Source organism: Macaca thibetana, chromosome 1 (genome assembly GCF_024542745.1).
Source record: "Macaca thibetana thibetana isolate TM-01 chromosome 1, ASM2454274v1, whole genome shotgun sequence".
Lineage (NCBI taxonomy): Eukaryota > Metazoa > Chordata > Mammalia > Primates > Cercopithecidae > Macaca > Macaca thibetana.
The window spans coordinates 120599184-120620168 of NC_065578.1; the positions used below are offsets into that span (position 1 = coordinate 120599184).

Sequence of the window (20985 nt, forward strand, 5' to 3'; positions counted from 1 at the left end):
GGAGGCGGAGGTTGCTGCAAGCTGAGATTGCGCCATTGCACTCCAGCCCGGGCAACAAGAGCAAAACTCCATCTCAAGAAAAAATAAAAAAATAAAAAAAAACCTTCCTGTTAACTACCTTATAGCATTGTTGTGGTGACCACATAAAGTAATGCAATGATGCAATCTACCCAAACTATTATTCTGTCACAGAGATTTCACAAATGAGGAGTTTTCAAATTTTTAGATTTTCAAAAATTGTTTTGACTATGGAAAATCACCTTAATCAATTTGCATATCCTCCTCCCTTTTTATTCTAGAAATGAACAGATATTGAAATATTGAGTATTATGAAACATTAAATAGCCACAAAGGAGAGTGTTTGTTGGCTTTGTCCTCCTTTAGGATTGATTTTCTCCCATTTTTATTGCATAATTATTCAGTCTAGGAATCCTAAATTGATCATTCCCATTTCTCTGACCCATAATCCAAAATCTCATTTCTTTAACTGCTAATAACATTGTCACAAGTCTCCTTTGAAGTCTCTTCTTCTAACCTATCCTACCTATTTCAGCCAAAGTGTTCTCTCTGAGGTGTGGCTGGACTATATCTCTGCCCTAATTAAAATTTTAGATGTTGCCCCATTTCCTGTAGAATAAAGTTCCTATTTCTCAGCTTAGGATTCAAAGACCTCCGTAATGTTTTGTAGTGTATTCCTTATCTCCCCAACTAGATTGTAAGCCCCTTGAATTGTACTCATGGTTTTTCCCCCAGCATCCACAATGATACATAGCACTCAATAAATGTTTAATGGATGCATATCAAATTGTATTGAGAAAGGGATATACAGAATAAGATGTAAGTTTCGCAAAATGCATAACAAAACTAATAATATACATCAACATTTATCTCAAAAAGAGTTCAATAAGACACATATATCTCCCAAAATTTTGTCCTAAGAAAAATTGCAAAATAATATAAAGTCAAATGCAGAAAGACATATTTTTGTATAACTTAAATAGCAATTAATTAGTAACAATGTTAAATGTTCCCAAAATAGATGAATGGTTTAGTAAGTTACAGTATCTCAACATGCAGAATTTTTTTAAGTTTTTCTTTGAGACAGAGTCTCGCTCTGTTGCCAGGCTGGAGTGCAGTAGCACGATCTCAGCTCCCTGCAACCTCTGCCTCCTCGGTTCAAGCAATTTTCCTGCCTCAGCCTTCCCAGTAGCCGGGACTACAGGCGTGCGCCACTACACCTGGCTATTTTTTTTATTTTTATTTTTAGTAGAGACGGGGTTTCACCAGGTTAGCCAGGCTGGTTTCTATCTCCTGACCTCGTGATCCACCTGTCTCAGCCTCCCAAAGTGCTGGGATTACAGGCGTGAGCCACCGCGCCCAGCCTCAACCTGCAGAATTTATCTTCCACACCACTCTATGGGTATCCTGATAAATACGAAGTAGATCCTGCCACTCCACTGCTTAATAGTTTCTCTTGATTCCATCTGGAAAACAAAATTCCTTATTTTGAAATTTAGCACATTTCACAGTCTAGCCCGGTTTATCTTTTAATCTTCATCCAGTGTTGTCCTTATTTAATCTCAAATTTCTAAGTCATTAAATTGTTCCTGAAACACTCTAAGCTCTTGCCCAACTTTCAAACCTCTGTACATATTACTATTTCTTCACCTGAAAAATTTCCTGTCCTTCAAGAGTTATATCAAATGTCACTTCCTTCAAGAAGACTTTTCTAATTTCTCCAGGGAATTAGATTCCCCTATTCATCCTCCAAGCTCCCAAAACTCTCTGTTCATATTTCTATAAAGATAACTTAAACACACTATATTATCAAGCATTTGTTTCCATGACTGTGAGAAACCCGAGAGTAGCCATATCCTTCTTTAAATCTCTATTATCATGGACCTGGTGTGTACTGGACGTGCAATAAATGCTTTGAAATGAATTAGTTAATGAATTATGGAAAGTGAATTTGGGGACACCAAAAACTATGATTTTGAAGTCTGTGCAGGAACATTAAAAACGGCCTATGATATAACTTGAAGTAAAAAAGTAATTGTAAAATTAAATTTACATTCTATTCACCAAATATGTAATATTATGTCTACCTGTGGGTATATAATTATAATTGTATAATCTCTCCCTGTTAGACATGTCTCTTTTGAGTATACTTTATTTATTTTAAATAGAAAAAAATGTGAAAATAGAGAAAACCAGTTGATTTATTAAGGCAGTAGGATTTCTTTCTTTTTCTTTTATTTTTGTTAAAATGTTGTTTGTACAACACCCATTCATGATAAGAACTCTCAGCAAACTAGAAATGGAGAGAAACTTCCTCAATTTGATAAAGAACATCTATAAAATACCTACAATTAACATCATACTTCACAGTGAGAAACTAGACACTTTTCCCCTAAGACTGGGAACAAGGTAAGGATGTCCTCTCTCACCACTCCTGTGGAACATTGTACTAGAAGTCTTAGCTAGTACAATAATACAAGAAAGAAAAGTAAAGGATATACTGATTGGGAAGGAATAAAGATAACTTTTTATTTGCAGATGACCTAACTGTCTACATAGAAAATCCCAAAGAATGGCCGGGCGCGGTGGCTCAAGCCTGTAATCCCAGCACTTTGGGAGGCCGAGGCGGGTGGATCACGAGGTCAGGAGATCGAGACTATCCTGGCTAACATGGTGAAACCCCGTCTCTACTAAAAATACAAAAAACTAGCCGGGCGTGGTGGCGGGCGCCTGTAGTCTCAGCTACTTGGGAGGCTGAGGTGGGAGAATGGCGTGAACCCGGGAGGCGGAGCTTGCAGTGAGCCGAGATCACGCCACTGCACTCCAGCCTGGGAGACACAGCGAGACTCCGTCTCAAAAAAAAAAAAAAAAAAAAAAAAAGAAAATCCCAAAGAATTAAAAAAAAAAAAAAGAAAAGAAAAAAAGAAAAGAAAAAAAGAAAGAAAGAGAGAAAGAAAGAAAAAAAACTCCTAGAGCCAACAAGTGAGTACAGCGGGGTTGCAGGATACATGGTTAACATACAAAAGTTAGTTGCTTTGTTTTTGAGACAGAGTCTGGCTCTATTGCCTAGGCTGGAGTGCAGTGGCGAAATCTTGGCTCACCACAATCCCCGCCCCCTGGATGCAAGCAATTCTCCTGCCTCAGCCTCCTGAGTAGCTGGGACTACAGGCGCATGACACCATGCCCGGCTAATTTTTGCATTTTTAGTAGAGATGGGGTTTCACTATGTTGGCCAGGCTGGTCTCTATCTCCTGACCTCGTGATTCACCTGCCTTGGCATCCCAAAGTGCTGGGATTACAGGCATGAACCACTGTGCCTGGCCATTTGCTTTTTTATATACCAGAATGAACAACTGGAATTTGAAATTTTAAAAACTCCATCTATAATAATGCCCCCGAAATTACATAGTAGGTGTAAATATAAAAAAAGTATAGGATTTATAAGCATGAATTATAAAACACAGATATAAAACACAGATGAAGAAAGTCTAAGATTTAAATAAATGGAGAGATATTCCGATTTGTAGACTGCAAGATTAAATATTGTTAAGATGTCAGTTCTTTCCAACTTGACCTACAGATACAATGCAATCCCAATCAACATCCCAGCAAGCTATTTTAGAATCCAAGTTAACACATGGATTCTAAAGTTCATATGGAAAGACTGAAGGCCTAGAATAGAAGACTTTGTCCTTAGTTGTAGGCTGTGTATAGTGGCTTTGTTCCAAAGAACACAGTATGGCAAGGGAAAAACAAGGAGCAACTTTACTGTGGCAAAAACTAATAAACACTGTTTCAAGCCAGGACATCAAGGTTAACATCAATAGTGATATTATCTAGGGTTTTTATATTTTGAGGTTTTACATTTAACTTTTTAATCCATGTTGAGTTGATTTTCACATATGGCAAAAGGAAGGGATCTAGTGTCAATCTTCTGCGTATGGCTAGCAGTTATCCCAGCCCCATACAATTTATCCTTGTAACAAACTTTCATATGTACCTCCTGAACCTAAGATAAAAGTTGGAAAACGAAAAATAGAAAAGTGAAACAAACTTACACTTCAACAAAGATATATTTTGGCATATATTGAATGCTAATTTCTTACTTACAATAACATAAAATGAGTTTTAAGTTTCAAAAAAAAGAAAAAAAACAGTGGGTATAATGTTGATAGTATGTACCCTTGATGGGAGGTTAGGAGAATGGCACTTTACCTTTATAATATTCCTCACCAAAATTCATAACTGCAGTTTAACCATGAGAAAAAAATCAGATAAATCCCAACTGAGGGATATTCTACAACATATCTGACCAGTAAGTAATCATCAAAACTATCAAGGGCATCAAAAACAAGGAAAGTCTAAGAAATTTCATAGCCAAAAAGAGCCTAAGGAGATATGACTATTAAATGTAATACGGTATCCTGGGTGGGATCCTGGAACAGAAAAAGGACACTAGGAAAAACTAAGTAAATCTGAATAAATTATGGAATTCAGTTAATAATAATGTATCAATATGGGTTCATTAATTATTTACAAATGTATCATACTAATATAAGATGTTAATAATGGGGTAACTGGACATGAGGTGTACTATAATTCTCTGTGCTGTCTTCCTAATAAATTTTGTAAGTCTAAAACTGTTCTAAAATTAAGTTTGTTTAAACATGTTTGTACACAAGTATATATTTTTTAAATTAAGGTAAATTAATGAATGGCAGGGTCATTTTGGAATTAAGATGTTTGTAAGGAGAACAGGGGAGGCACGTTCCTAACTTCTGAATTTTATTTCATTTATTCATTCAAGAGAGATTTATAAAGTCCCTCTGTAATAAAATACTTTATGAGGTACTGATAAATGCAAGCCTGTACCTGTATTCCAAAAGTTCAAAGTTTACAAAGAGTAGAGCCATGCTTTCCACAGCAGGTCTGTTGGGATCAGTGAGTGAAATGAATGACAGATCTCACCTCTTTGAGGTACTCCTATACTTCAACTCTTTTTCAAATCACTAACCACAACAAAGTGTTATCCTGTGTCAACAAAATCCTTCAAGTCCTTCGAACCACCCGACTGGACCTTACGTAAGTTTTATCACTGTGCCAATCCACTGCTTTACAAAAGAGTGAGCACAGAGCAGTATTGGGTTAGTGAGTAGAAGAAAAAGAAGCTTCTGCTCCTGGATTTTACAATTTTCTACCATTGATGAATAAATCTTCCCTCTACACATTCTATACACTGATTATATTTCCTACCTAGGCACAAGGCTCACACATTTATTTGATCAGGAAGTCTGTGTAAGAAAAGAGAGGCTAGGCATGGTGGCTCATGCCTGTAATCCCCACACTTTGGGAGGCTGAGGTGAGTAGATCACTTGAGGTCAGGAGTTCGAGAATAGCCTGGCCAACATGATGAAACCCCGTGTTTACTAAAAATACAAGAATTAGCAAGGCGTGGTAGTATGTGTATAATTCCAGCTACTTGAGAGGCTGAGGCATGAGAATCGCTTGAACCCAGGAGGCAGAGGTTGCAGTGAGCTGAGATGACGCCACTGTACTCCAGCCTGGGTAACAGATTGAGACTCTGTCTAAAAAAGAAAAAAAAAAGAGAGAGAGAGCAGGGGATGGAAGTTGGGGTAATTGGAACTGATGGGATTGGAAGAAGTAATAAGGACAGAAGAAAGAAGAAAAATTTAAATGGGAGGAATGAGGACAGTTCGGGGCTACTGTTCCTGCCAGATTCTCAAAATCCCATGAAATAGAAACTCTCTTTGAACTGTTATTCTTAACCTGGTCTGCACATTGGAATCATCTGGGGAGCTTTAAAAAACGGAGACAGTAGAATACATGCTTGGCTCTAGAAATATAATGGTGAACCACAGGTGTGGTCTGTCGGAACAGAGGTCAGAGCATTATGATGAAACACAGCTTATTTATTTTCAAGGAAGCAGTTTATAAAGTGTTAAAATTTTGCCAAGTGGATAATCAGAAGAAAAACCTCCACATTAAGTCTTTAGCAGATAATAATTTTAAACCACATTGTAGATAAAAACCAGAAACTTGATAATCAGACAGGGTGATGGATGCCCTCCCAACCTCCTCCCATCCTTAATTGATTTCATGCCTTTTCAGTAACTGCCAAACCTGGCTAAGATGCTTAGTAAAGACACCACATGTGTGAGTCCCATCCTAGGCGTACTGAATAATAACCAACATGTAGCACTATGTTCCTGGTACTGTTGTAAGTGATTGGCATAATGATCCATTCATTTACTCCTGACAATAACTCTATTAAGTGGATACTATCATTATCCACTTCTTAAAGATGAAGAAACAGAGGTACAGAGAGGCTTAATGATGTGCCCAAGGTCACACTGCTAGTAGGTGACAGAAATAACGTTTGAGTTTAAGACTGCGTTCTTAACCTCCATACCATATTGTGGCCAGATTTTAAGAGCAGAATTTTCTGCTGTTTACTAAAAACAACGGGCTTTTTGCCCATGTCCAAGACTGATGATGATATAGGTATGCAGGTCAGCCAAGGGGATCCACTCCAGATCTGAATAAGGACCATTGTCACATAAAATTGGTCCCCAAAACAGAGTCAGGGTGCAAGAGGATTGTATTTCTGTTCAACTAAGAAATGCTATAAAGCCACTTTTATGTAGCTGGCCAACACTGTGTTAGTTTTTATGAAATATGAAATGTAAAACTTATCTAGGGCACCTCAATACTATTCACTGTTCAGAAAGCTAGCTTAAAAGCAAACCTGTTCTCCTCTAGCCACCCAAGATGCCAATAGGAAAGAAGGCTAAGGGAAAGAAGGCGGCCCCCACCCCTGCTATCGTGAAGAAGCAGGAAGCCAAAAATGTTGCAAATCCTCTGTTTGAGAAAAAGCCTAAGAATTTTGGCATTGGACAGGACATCCAGCCCCAAAGGGACCTTACTCGGTTTGTCAAATGGCCCCCCTGTATCAGTTTGTAGCAGCAAAGAGCTATCCTTCTATAAGCTGCTGAAAGCACTTCCTGCCATTAACCAGTTCACCCAGGTCTTGCACTGCCAAACAGCTACTGACTGCTTATGGGGGCCCACAAACACAGACCAGAGACAAAACGAGAGAAGAAGTAGAGACTACTGTCCTGGACTGTGAAGAAAGCTGCTGGCAAAGGGGATATCCCATCGAGACACCACCCTGTCTCTCCAGCAGGGGTTAACACAATCACCACCTTGGTGGAGAACAAGAAGACTCAGCTGGTGGTGATGGCACACGATGCGGATCCCATAGAGCTGGTTGTCTTCCTGCCTGCCCTGTGTCCCAAAATGGGGGTCCCTTACTGCATTATCAGGGGGAAGTTAAGATTGAGATGTCTAGTCCACGGGAAGACCTGCACGACGTTGCCTTCACACAGGTTCACTAGGAAGACAAAGGAGATGTGGCTAAGTTGGTGGCAGTTTTCAGAACCAATTACATGGACAGATATGATGAGATTCGCTGCCACTGGGGAGGCAATGTCCTGGGTCCTAAATCTGTCGCTTGAATCACCAAGCTGGAAAAGGGAAAGGTGAAAGAAGTTGCCACTAAACTGGGTTAAATGTACACTGCTGAATTTTCTGTAAATAAAAATAATAAAAATTATCCTTCAAAAAGTGAAAAAATAAAAATAAGGCCAGGCGCGGTGGCTGAAGCCTGTAATCCCAGCACTTTGGGAGGCCGAGGCGGGTGGATCACGAGGTCAGGAGATCGAGACTATCCTGGCTAACATGGTGAAACCCCGTCTCTACTAAAAATACAAAAAACTAGCCGGGCGTGGTGGCGGGCGCCTGTAGTCTCAGCTACTTGGGAGGCTGAGGCGGGAGAATGGCGTGAACCCCGGAGGCGGAGCTTGCAGTGAGCCGAGATCACGCCACTGCACTCCAGCCTGGGAGACACAGTGAGACTCCGTCTCAAAAAAAAAAAATAAATAAATAAATAAAAATAAAAGCAAACTCAGCAAACCCAACGCATGTCAGTTTGGAGATCAATAAAGATGGCTGGTATTCTTTGGAATATAATAAGTTTAACTGTCTTTTTTATTTTATTTTTTTCTCGAGACGGAGTCTCGCTCTGTCACCCAGGCTGGAGTGCAATCTTGGCTCACTGCAAGCTCCGCCTCCCGGGTTCACCCCATTCTCTTGCCTCAGCCTCTTGAGTAGCTGGGACTACAGACGCCCGCCACTATGCCCGGCTAATTTTTTTTTGTATTTTTGTAGAGATGGGGTTTCACGTGTTAGCCAGGATGGTCTCGATCTCCTGACCTCGTGATCCGCCCGTCTCGGCCTCCCAAAGTGCTAGGATTACAGGCGTGAGCCACCGGGCCGGCCACCTGACACTGTTAAGATAAACTGTAGTATGCACCTAGTTGCAGGGAGGGTTTCAAGTATTAAGGGACTAGGAGATGTATGTACCTGGAACCTCCAGAGCCCTCCGATGTCATCAGTCCTTTCAAAGCAGACAGGTTCCAGGCCTTCTTCTATGCAGCACTTGATGGAAGAGAGCCCGCTCACTCCTCCCCCAATCACAGCAATTCTTTTCTTTGTCATGATCTCCAGAGATCTTCACCTGTGGGTCAATGTCGCCTATCCTAAAGAAAAGATGACAAAAGACAAAAAGCACACATCGGTCAACATTTTTCAAGGAAGACCTTGGCCATGGCATTCGAATAAATTGTGTACAAGAGCTGCCTTGAGGAGGACAGATTCGACGGTCCTCTTCACTAGAGGAAATCCCTCTGCTGGCACGCGGGAGCCCTGCGCCTGCGAAACCCAGAGCCGGGAGTGCTCTGCTGCGGTACCGGATCTCACCGCCTTTCCCGAAGCCCTCAACAGACCCTTCAGCTGCGATCAGGAGGCGACTCAACAGCCGGCTGTTGTCAAATCAGTATAAACCAATAGTATACAAACAGCGAGAGCCAACGGGGAGGGGCTGTAGCGCTCCACCTCCTTTCAGAGACTACTCCCCCGCCCACTCAGCGGCACCCATTCTCCCTCCCTTGATGGGAATGAAACGTGGGCTGAAGCTGCTTTGGGCAAAAAAGTTAATCCTACAACTTCTTTATATTTCAGCTGCTGTTGCCAGGACTCTCAACTACTTTCTCTGAAAACAGAGTGCCCCCTAGTCCCATCTGTGCTCGCCTCTGCATCCACTTTTAACTTCCTGGTTTTTGCCTTTAACTGACAAATACTTCCTAGTGAAAAGAAAACTGTCAACAACCCCAAAGCAAGTTCTGCTCCAAATGCTTCAGTGAACACCTACCCCTCAGGTGATCTGTTCAAACAGATGACCCTGCCCCCGCTTCCGCCCCCGCCTCGCCTATACTTCTCTCCTCCCCTCCTCACAATCTGGATCTAAGAATCTATACTTCTGGTAGAAATTTACTTTTAAAACCCCGTGCACTGAGCTGAGTGCTGGAACATAGTGAGGAATGCATTGTTTCCTACTCAGAGGCGCTTACAGTTTAGTGGAGGAGACCAAAACATAAGCAGATAATTTTAATGAAATAAAAGTATTTTTAATAGTGCTTTCCTACAGTTAGATGAGTAACCAAACATACAAAATATCCACTTCTAAAATGTAACTTTTCAAATATAAAGTCATGTAGAACCACCAATATAATAGAAACAAGATTGCAGGCACTGGCCTAGAACAAGGGCCCATCCCGCCAAGGGTTCTATTTGACAGATGTGAGGGGTTGTAAGAGGCATGGATTGTGACTCATGCCTTGGATCCTTGCTCACCTTCTACCACTCCCTGAGTCAGTTTTGCTCTTCTAATCTGCACCTGCTAATCTTGGACTTTTACATGAGGCAACTGATACTTTGTTTGTGCCACTGAATTTTTTGTTGTATTTATAGCAATTTAGCGGACTCTAATTAACATGAATATGTTTTGGAACTGTCAAACTTTTTTTTTTTTTTGAAACAAAGTCTCACTCTGGCACTTGGGCTGGAGTGCATGGTGAAATCATGGCTCACTGCAGCCTCTATCTCCTGGGTTCAAGCAATCCTCCCACCTCAGCCTCCTGAGTAGGGACTGCAGCTGTGTGCCACCACATCTGGTAATTTTTGTATTTTTTGTAGAAATGAGGTTTCACTATGTTGCTCAAGCTGGTCTTGAACTCCTGGGCTCAAGTGATCCACCTGCCTTGGCCTCCCAAAGTGCTAGGATAACAGGCATGACCAACAAGGCCAGCCTGTAAAATATTTTAAAGACTACTATCTTTCACAAAAGCGTTCAGCTATAAATGTGAATTTATACTAAAATAGTATCTTTTAAAAGTAAAATTCTGAAGACAGTGTTTCAACACAACCATTTTATATGCTGGACGTTAACTTAAAATGAATTATTTGTAAATTGGATAATTTTGAATGCACTAGAAGAAATGCCTAAAGGAAAACATGAATACTTTTATAAACTGAGTATTAATTTCTTCCTACTGAATCAGCTTTACAAATAATGCAAGAATTACTTTTAAAATCTAGTAAACAATGTAATTTTATTTTAATGTCCCCCTACTTCAATTGTGTCTTATAATCAATTGCTTTCGAATGTAGCAAATATGTTTTGTGTTGTTTTAAAAATTACTTACATAATGTTTTAAACCTTGACTCAAATTTTCTCTCTCAGCTAGCTGACAATTTGCAAGTGAGTCAATTTCTTCATTGACCAATAACTTGATACACCCAAATTAATATACAGACTCAACTCAATTACTCATGCTATTACAAAAGAGCAATATTATGAGTGAGAAATAACAATGACTAATTCCAAGATAACATATGAGGCTTTTGAAGGAGTGTATGGGTATGGATGCACATGCATGTGGAACTGGGTTTGCAGAATTTCTGCAAAGGCCCATCCCAGGAAGAGCTTTCAAACAATACAGTCTCACTTCTACTCAGATGCTATCCTGTTTTCCAATTCTATTACATTTGCATTTTGCCTATATTCATTCAGCAAATAGTCTCTTTTGGAGGCCACTTTTTTTTTTTTTTTTTTGAGATGGAGTCTCACTCTGTCGCCCAGGCTGGAGTGCAGTGGTGTGATCTTGGCTCATTGCAAGCTCCATGGAGGCCACTTTTAAATGGCATCTTTGTAAGATAGAATAGGCTTGAAGCTTCTTTGAGGGACAGCTGCCAAGGAAAGGTGCCTGACAAGCATTGGACTGTGACATGAGTGAGAAATATACTTTTGCTGAGTTAAAATGTGGAGAGCTATTTGTTCAGTAGTAAACCCTTAATAAGTCAATCCTGACTACTGCAAGAGTCATTTCTAGCACAGCATCTGTTGGGAAACAGCTGAGTGTTGGGAAGAAAGCCGAGGCAGGGCTTGCATGTCTGACATAATGTCCTCTGCAATGTGTGTAGACTTGCTGGCTCCTTGCTTCTAGCCCTCCAAGCTCCTAGATTGATTGTATTCCCATTATCTCAAATAGCAGAATATGTTCCATATAAATGCTAAACTGTCACAGCTGTAGATCATGAGCCTGCCCTTTTGACCCCCACATTCTCACCACCTGTTTCTCTGTTGGATTACCAATAAATAGCGTGGGCTCCCAGAGCTCGAGGCCTTCGCAGCCTCCACAATCGCAATGGCCCCCTGGTCTCACTTTACTTCTCAAACTGTCTTTTCTCAGTCCTTTGACTCTGCCAGACTTCGTCGCCCCCACGACCGGGTGTTGGGTTTGATCTCCCCAACATCATCCATTCTATGCCTGCTATGTGCTAGGTACTTTGTTACTCAGAGAGGAGGAAGGGAAAGTGCATATCTGAAAAGGATGAGGAGATAAATCACAGACATCACGGTAGGCTGAAAACATGGTCCCCAAAGATACCCATGTCCTAAGCTGCAGAACCTATGGATGTTATAAGATAATACACGTAAAGTGCCCACACATGGCCTGGCACGTAGTTGGAGTTCAAGTATTAGTCGGCATTAATTGTAAAGAATTATTTTATTTTCTAACTTAAAAATGTTTTCACTAATTTATTTTGAATTGACAAATAACAATTGTCTATATTTATGGAATAATAGTGAAAAATTTAAAATGACTTCATAAATGTTCATCAAGATGGGGAAGGACTATATTACATATTTAATGAGATGAATACTGACATGAAAAAATTAGGAAAGATTTTAACCAGCATGGCCCTTATTTCATTTGTATAGCTTCCAGGGCAGAGGGTAGGAACAATCTGGGCAAGCACATTTAAAGCTTCAACTCATATGCTAGGGTAAATCACATTCACTCATATTCCACTGGCCAAGGCAAATCACAGGGGTTCATCCTAGTAGGAAGCACTGCAACTCATATGACTAAGGGCATAAATGTATAACCATCTTATGGAGAGAAAGTGGATAGTTAGGAACAGTAATACAATCTATCAAAGCTGGTTAGAGGCTACCATGGAGTAGATATCCCACAGTGTGTGTGTGTGTGTGTGTGTGTGTGTGTGTGTGTGTGTGTGTGTGTGTTTTGTTTACCTTTATGATATGACCCATATCTGTGGGCCACACATATGGGGAAAACACTATGCCTGTAGACACCCCAAGCAAATGAGATTACCATGGAACCTCAATAATGAGGGATAACTTGCAATTTCTTAAGTCTCCACTGATGAGATGCGGATATTTGAGTGACCCCCAGGCTCATTCCCAAGTAAAGGTTTTTGATCCTTCATAATACCTTGGACTTTCAAATTTGTATTTAGTTTCTTGTGAAAAAAAGTTGCATTTAATTTTTACAACAGCATTATAGGATAGCTACTATTATCCTTATAATTTACTACGCATTATGGACCTTTCAGAAGCACTCTGATTGTTAAAACCCTCTAATTAGGAAGACTAATTATACATGCCATTTTTGAGCAGTTTGAGGGGATAGAGGTGGGGGAACTTCCTTGCATCGAAGTTATAACTATGCCTCAGGGATAGATACATGTGCAACAGAACCCAGAACAGGTATGCTCATTTTTCAAACCTAAAACCCAGGCTTTGTAGGATTAGGGCAAAAAAAATGGCTTTGGATTCTTGTCAGTCAGAGGAGGAAGAAGGTCATAGAGAGTTCTTAGGGTCATAATTTTACATTGCCTAAAAATATTTTAGAGTAGGCTGAATCATGAGAAACATTTCGGCTTGACATGGTTATATTATGGAGACAACCTGTCCCCTACATGGAAATATTGTCCCGGGATTCTTGGGGTGTTGCCTTGTCAGACAGAAACCTCTGTGGCCATTGGGGCACAAGTTTTGCTCGAGCCTGTTGGGGTTGTTCGGTCCATTCAGCCTGGCAGGCTGTACTTGGCTTGTGCTACCAGCCTGGATCCCATGCCTGCCAAGGGCCAGCCAGATGCAGAGCAGAGAGGGGTATGTGAGCAAACGTGGGGTCCAGCTACTGTGCACAGCCAGGCATGCCAGCTGTGGTAAGGTGGGCAGCTCCAGGTGCCAGTATGGGCACTGACTCCCTGTGAGGCTGCAGCTGGACCAGATGTACCACAAGCAGCTTTCATGGCTGGCACTGGGGAATGCAGTGGTACCTGGAAGCTTCGAGATGCCAGGAGCTACAGAACCCCAAAGAGGGTGTCACAGCCCTGGCTTGGTGAGCTCCTAGGTCTGGGCTTCCCAAAGGGCTGCAGCTCCTCTCTCCTTCTCTCTTCTGTCCTTCTTGTTGCCCACAAGGTGGCAAACAATGGGCATGTTTCATCCCTGTTTGTGTTACAACTCTTTTTGGGTCCTGAGTTCTTGTCCTGCGTCCAGGTAGAATGAGGTAAGTGGACAAGTGGAGGGTGAGCAAGGTGAAGAAGAACTTTATTGAGTGACAGATGTGGGGAAAAGAAAGAAAGATCAGCCTGTTACTGTGTCTATATAGAAAGAAGTAGACATAAGAGACTCCATTTTGTTCTGTATTTGAGATGCTGTTAATCTGTGACCCTACCCCCAACCTTGTCCTTGCAAGAGACATGTGCTGTAGTGACTCCAGGTTTAATGGATTTTGGGCTGTGCAGGATGTGTCTTTGTTAAACAAGTGCCTGAAGGCAGCTTGCTGGTTAAAAGTCATCACCATTCTCTTAATTTCAACTACCCAGGGACACGTACACGGCCAAAGGTCGCAGGGACCTCTGCCTAGGAAAGCTAGGTATTGTCCAAGGTTTCTCCCCATGTGATAGGCTGAAACAATGCTGCTAAAAGGTTTATGGAGATGTTTGCATATGCATCTCAAGGCACAGCATTTTCCTTTAAACTTATTCATGTCACAGAGGTTTTTGTTCATATGTCTTACTGCCGATTTCCTCCCTACAATGATCCTATTGTCCTGCCACTCCCTTATCTTTAAGATGGTAAAGATAATTATCAATAAATACTAAGGGAACTCAGAGACCGGGGCGGCGTGGGTCCTCTGTAAGCTGAGTGCGGGACCCCTGGGCCCACTTTCTCTTTCTCTATACTTTGTCTCTATGTCTCATTTCTTTTCTCAAGTCTCTCGTTCCACCTAACGAGAAACACCCACAGGTGTGGAGGGGCAGGCCACCCCTTCATCTGGTGCCCAACGTGGAAGCTTTCTCTAAGGTGAAGGTACGCTGGAGCATGGTCATTGAGTACAAGTCAACGAGAGACTCCCGAGTACGTCTACAGTCAGCCTTGCGGTAAGCTTGTGCGCTCGGAAGAACCTAGGTTAACAATGGGGCAAACTAAAAGTAAATATGCCTTTTATCGCAGCTTTATTAAAATTCTCTTAAAAAGAGGGGGAGTTAAAGTCTCTACCAAAAATCTAATTACGCTATTTCAAACAATAGAACAGTTTTGTCTATGGTTTCTGGAACAGGGAACTTTAGATCTAAAAGACTGGGAAAAAATTGGCAAAGAATTAAAACAAGCAAGTAGGGAAGGTAAAATCATTCCGCTCACAGTATGGAATGATTGGGTCATTATTAAAGTAGCTTTAGAACCATTTCAAACAGAAGAAGATAGCGTTCCAATTTCTGATGTCCCTAAAAGCTGTGCAGTAGATTGTGAAAAAGAGGCAGGGATAGAATCCCGAAAAGGAAAAGAAAGTTCCCATTGTAAATGTGTAGCAGAGCCGGTAATGGCTCAGTCAATGCAAAATGTTGACGATAATCAATTACAGGAGGTAGTGTATCCTGAAACGTTAAAATTAGAAGAAAAAGGTCCAGAATTAGCAGAGCCATCAGAGTCTAAACCACGATGGCCAACTCCTTTTACAGCAGCTCAGATGCCTGTAACTTTACAACCTCAAATGCAGGTTAAACAAGTACAAACTCCAAAAGAAGATCAAATAGAAAAAGATAGAGTCTCTGTCATGGCAATGCCAATCCAAATACAGTGTCCACGATATCAGCCGGTAGAAGATAAGACCCAGCCGCCAGTAGCCTATCAATACTGGCCGCCAGCCGAACTGCAGTATCGGCAGCCCCCAGAAAATCCGTATGGACAGCCAGGAACATTTCCAGTGCCACAGGGCAGGGCGCCATATCCTCAGCCACCCACCATGAGACTTAATCCTACAGCACCGCCTAGTACACAGGGTAGCGCGTTACATAAAATTATTGATGAGGCAAGAAAACAAGGAGATATTGAGGCGTGGCAATTCCCAGTAATATAAGAAGCAAGACCACCTGGAGAAGGGGCCCAAGAGAGAGAGCTTCCCCTAGCTAAAGCCAGATATAAGTCTTTTTCTATAAAAATGCTAAAAGAAATGAAAGAGACAGTAAAACAGTATGAACCCAACTCTCCTTACATGAGAACATTATTAGATTCCATTGCTCATGGACATAGACTCATTCCTTATGATTGGGAGTGTTTGGGTGAGGGAGAAGGGACAAGATGGAGGAAGGTGAACAAGATGGAGCAGTCCCTGTTGTTTCCGGGTTCTTCATCACAGATTTTCCCGTACCCGGGAAAAATTCCCGTGCCTGGGAAAAGAACCAAATCAACTGAGCATGCGCAGAGTGACGTCAAGCCAGGGACACCGAAATTCAAGAAGCCACTCCTACACACACGCCCCAAACTCCTCCCCCTCCAGCTCCCAGGCATAAAAGTCCGCTGCCGGTAAGCGCTGGTGTGACTTCTTTGGCCCCCGCATTCGTGGACTGGGGAACCTTACCCGAGAGCGCCGGTGCGACTTCCCTGGCCCCCCACACCTGAGGACCAGAGAACTTCGCCCAAGAGTGTGTGCATATTTGCAATAAAAGACTGCCACTTTCTTATGTACTTTGGCCTCATGTTTAATTATTTACCTCTCCTAAAATAATTAAATTAAACAAAACACAATTTTGATAAATTAAAGGAAATTATCCAACACCCAGATGAGAACCCGGCTTCCTTCCTAAATCGCCTTACAGAGGCACTAGCCCAATTTACTCGGCAGACCCCACCTCCCCAGCCGGAGCAGCTGTCCTAGCCTCCTATTTTATCTCCCAGTCAGCCTCAGATATTCGAAAAAAGCTAAAAAAGGTTGAAGATGGGCCTCAAACCCCCATACAGGACTTAGTAAAATCGGCCTTTAAAGTTTTTAACTCCAGAGAAGAAGCAGCTGAGGCCACAGAGCTAGACAAGGAGAAAAGAAGGGCTGTGCTTCAGGCGCAAGCTCTAGTGGCTGCCCTCCAACCAGCGTTGCCCACTCTGCCGGCAGGGAAGACACAGGGCGAGTCTCCCAAGGGCTCCTGCTATAAATGCAGAGACCCAGGACACTGGGCAAACCAGTGTCCCCATACCAAGCCGGCCACTCCGTCTGGCCCATGCTTTAAGTGTGGCACAACTGGGCATTAGGCAAAACAGTGTCCAAATCCTCGCCTGCCTACTACGCCGTGCCCAACCTGCCAACAGGAAGGACACTGGAAGTCTGATTGCCCCGCCAGCAGGGCAGGCATTGCGCCTCAACGTGGTGCCTCTCCTCAAAGGCCAGAAGGTTCCTTCCAGCTCCTACACCTGGATGACGACTGACGGTGCCCACACTTGGAGACCCTGGTCACCCTCGCCGAGCCTAGGGTAAGTCTACAGATAGCGGGTAAGCCAATTTCTTTTCTCATCAATACGGAGCCTACCTATTCTGTTTTGCCAACCTATGGAGGTCCTAGCCAGCCATCCACTATCTCAGTAGTTGGGGTAGATGGTAAACCATCTAACCCTCGCCAGACCCCAATGTTAAATTACTGCCTGGACTATGCATATTTTGCCCACTCTTTCCTCATCATGCCCTCTTGTCCCACCCCCCTCTTGGGACGAGACATCTTAACCTAACTCAAAACATCTATTCCCCTTCCCTTTCTCCAGGTGACCAGTTTCTACTCAAGGATCAACACCCTCCTCAAATTTTCCCGCTTCCTCACCATTCTTCATCTTAACTTAACTGACTTTTCCCTCATAAACCCCATAGACACCCTCCTTCCCGACCCATCCCCCAACCAGTAGGTTTCCCAACTTTTTACTCTCATAGAAGACCTAGCTTGGCAAGGTGCCCTTTGTGATTTCCTAATTCCCATACTAATCCTCTGCCTTATGTTATGTCTTGCTCCCATTCTAATAAAATTTCTCCGAGCCAGGGTCCAAGAGATCACCTGAGTCACCTTCAACCAAATGCTCCTGCATCCCTACACCCAACTGCCAACCTCAGACCCTAATTACGCCCCTTAAGAGCAGGAAGCAGCCAGACAGACGACAGTGACCCAAATTCTTATAATCAATAAGAAGTTGGACTGTTTGGGTGAGGGAGAAGGGACAAGATGGAGGAAGGTGAACAAGATGGAGCAGTCCCTGTTGTTTCCGGGTTCTTCATCACAGATTTTCCCACGCCCGGGAAAAGAACCAAATCAACTGAGCATGCGCAGAGTGACGTCAAGCCGGGGACGCCGAAATTCAAGAAGCCACTCCTACACACACGCCCCAAACTCCTCCCCCTCCAGCTCCCAGGCATAAAAGTCCGCTGCCGGTAAGCGCCGGTGTGACTTCTTCGGCGCCCGCATTCGTGGACTGGGGAACCTCACCTGAGAGCGCCGGTGCGACTTCCCTGGCCCCCCACACCTGAGGACCAGAGAACTTCACCCGAGAGTGTGTGCATATTTGCAATAAAAGACTGCCACTTTCTTACGTACTTTGGCCTCATGTTTAATTATTTAGCTCTCCTAAATTAAATTAAACAAAACAGGGAGATTCTGGCAAAATCCTCACTCTCACCCTCTCAATTTTTACAATTTAAGACTTGGTGGATTGATGGGGCACAAGTACAGGTCCGAAGAAATAGGACTGCCAATCCTCCTATTAACATAGATGCAGATCAACTATTAGGAATAGGTCAAAATTGGAGCACTGTTGACCAACAAGTAATAATGCCAAATGAGGCCATTGAGCAAATCAGGGCTATCTGCCTTAGGGCCTGGGAGAAAATCCAAGACCCAGGAACCGCCTGCCCCTCCTTTAATATAATAAGACAAGGCTCTAAAGAGCCCTACCCTGATTTTGTAGCAAGACTTCAAGATGCTGCTCAAAAGTCAATTACCGATGAAAATGCCCGTAAGGTCATAGTGGAGTTGATGGCATATGAAAACGCCAATCCTGATTGTCAATCAGCCATTAAGCCATTAAAAGGAAGGGTTCCCACAGGATCAGATGTAATCTCAGAGTACGTTAAAGCCTGCGATGGAATTGGAGGAGCTATGCATAAAGCTATGCTTATGGCTCAAGCAATCACAAGAGTTGCTTTAGGAGGACAAGTTAGAACATTTGGGGGAAGATGTTATAATTGTGGTCAAATTGGTCATCTAAAAAAGAATTGCCTAGTCTCAAATGAACAAAATGTAACAACTCAAGCTACTTCAACAACAGATAAAGAGCCACCTGGCCTATGTCCAAGATGTAAAAAGGGAAAACATTGGGGTAATCAATGTCGTTCTAAATTTGATAAAAATGGGCAACCACTGTCGGGAAACGAGAAGAGGGGCCAGCCTCAGGCCCCGCAACAAACTGGGGCATTCCCAGTTCAGCCCTTTTTTCCTCTGGGTTTTCAGGGACAACAACCCCTACTGTCACAAGTGCCTCAGGGAATAAGCCATTTACCACAATACAGCAATTGTCCCCTCTCACAAGCGGCAGTGCAGCAGTAAATTTATGCACCACACAAGCAGTCTCTCTGCTTCCAGGGGAGCCCCCACAAAAAATCCCCACAGGAGTATACGGCCCATTGCCTGAGGGGACTGTAGGACCAATCTTAGGAAGATCAAGTTTAAATCTAAAGGGAGTTCAAATTCATACTGGTGTGGTTGATTCAGACTATAAAGGTGAAATTCAATTGGTTATTAGTTCCTCAATTCCTTGCAGTGCCAATCCAGGAGACAAGATTGCTCAACTATTACTCCTGCCTTATATTAAAGTTGGAAACAGTGAGATAAAAAGAACAGGAGGGTTCGGAAGCACTGATCCGGCAGGAAAGGCTGCATATTGGGCAAGTCAGGTCTCTAAGAGCAGACCTGTGTGTAAGGCCATTATTCAAGGAAAACAGTTTGAAGGGTTGGTAGACACTGGAGCAGATGTCTCTGTCATTTCTTTAAATCAGTGGCCAAAAAAATTGGCCTAAACAAAAGGCTGTTACAAGACTTGTCGGTGTAGGCACAGCTTCAGAAGTGTATGAAAGTACTATGATTTTACATTGTTTAGGACCAGGTAATCAAGAAAGTACTGTTCAGCCAATGATTACTTCAATTCCTGTTAATCTATGGGGTCGAGATTTATTACAACAATGGGGTGCGGAAATCATTATGCCCGCTCCATTATACAGCCCCACAAGTCAAAAAATCATGATTAAGATGGGATATATACCAGGAAAGGGATTAGGAAAAAATGAAAATGGCATTAAAGTCCCAATTGAGACTGAGAAAAATCAAGAAAGAAAAGGAATAGGGTATCCTTTTTAAGGGCGGCCACTGTAGAGCCTCCTGAACCCATTCCATTAACTTGGAAAACAGAAAAACCGGTATGGGTAAATCAGTGGCCGCTACCGAAGCAAAAACTGGAGGCTTTACATTTATTAGCAAAAGAACAATTAGAAAAGGGACACACTGAGCCTTCATTCTCACCCTGGAATTCTCCTGTATTTGTAATTCAAAAAAAATCAGGCAAATGGCATATGTTAATGGACTTAAGAGCAGTAAATGCTGTAATTCAACCCATGGGGCCTCTTCAACCCGGATTGCCCTCTCCGGCCATGATCCCAAAAGACTGGCCTTTAATTATAATTGATCTTAAGGATTGCTTTTTTACCATTCCTCTGGCAGAGCAAGATGGTGAAAAATTTGCCTTTACTATACCAGCCATAAATAATAAAGAACCAGCCACCAGGTTTCAGTGGAAAGTGTTACCTCAGGGAATGCTTAATAGTCCAACTATTTGTCAAACTTTCGTAGGTCAAGTCCTTCAACCAGTTAGTTAAACAAAAAGAAGGGGGAGACAGTAAGGAGTGTACCACTCCTCAGATGCAGCTTAATCTAGCACTCTATACTTTAAATTTTTTAAACATTTATAGAAATCAGACTACTACTTCTGCAGAACAACATCTTACTGGTAAAAAGAACAGTCCACATGAAGGAAAACTGATTTGGTGGAAAGACAACAAAAATAAGACATGGGAAATAGGGAAGGTGATAATCTGGGGAAGAGGTTTTGCTTGTGTTTCACCAGGAGAAAATCAGCTTCCTGTTTGGATACCCACTAAACATTTGAAGTTCTACAATGAACCCATCGGAGATGCAAAGAAAAGCACCTCCACGGAGAGGGAAACACTGCAATCGAGCACCATTGACTCGCATGATGAACCAAGTGATGATATCAGAAGAACAGATGAAGTCACCACGCACCAAGAAGGCGGAGCTGCCGACCTAGGCACAGTTAAAGAAACTGACACTGTTAGCTGGAAAAAGCCTAGCTAG

At 42.4% G+C, this 20985-nt stretch overlaps 1 protein-coding gene and 1 pseudogene across 5 annotated transcripts in view; one reads left to right on the plus strand and one right to left on the minus strand.

Moving 5' to 3' along the window:
- Nucleotides 1-9212, minus strand: part of FMO5 (flavin containing dimethylaniline monoxygenase 5) — a 43704-nt gene extending 34492 nt beyond the window's left edge. Inside the window, exons 1-2 of one of the 5 annotated variants that reach the window (XM_050750346.1) lie at nt 8857-9212; nt 8461-8636 (exon numbers count right to left, since the gene is read on the minus strand). In XM_050750346.1, the coding sequence (XP_050606303.1) occupies nt 8461-8595 (135 nt within the window). In that variant the 5' untranslated portion in view covers nt 8596-8636; nt 8857-9212. Of the gene's footprint in view, nt 1-8460 lie in introns of all 5 variants that reach the window. The other 4 variants (XM_050750350.1, XM_050750347.1, XM_050750348.1 and 1 more) reach the window with 4 other exon arrangements.
- Nucleotides 9213-14729: 5517 nt separating this feature from the next.
- On the plus strand, nt 14730-20985 carry LOC126952015 (endogenous retrovirus group K member 8 Gag polyprotein-like; annotated as a pseudogene).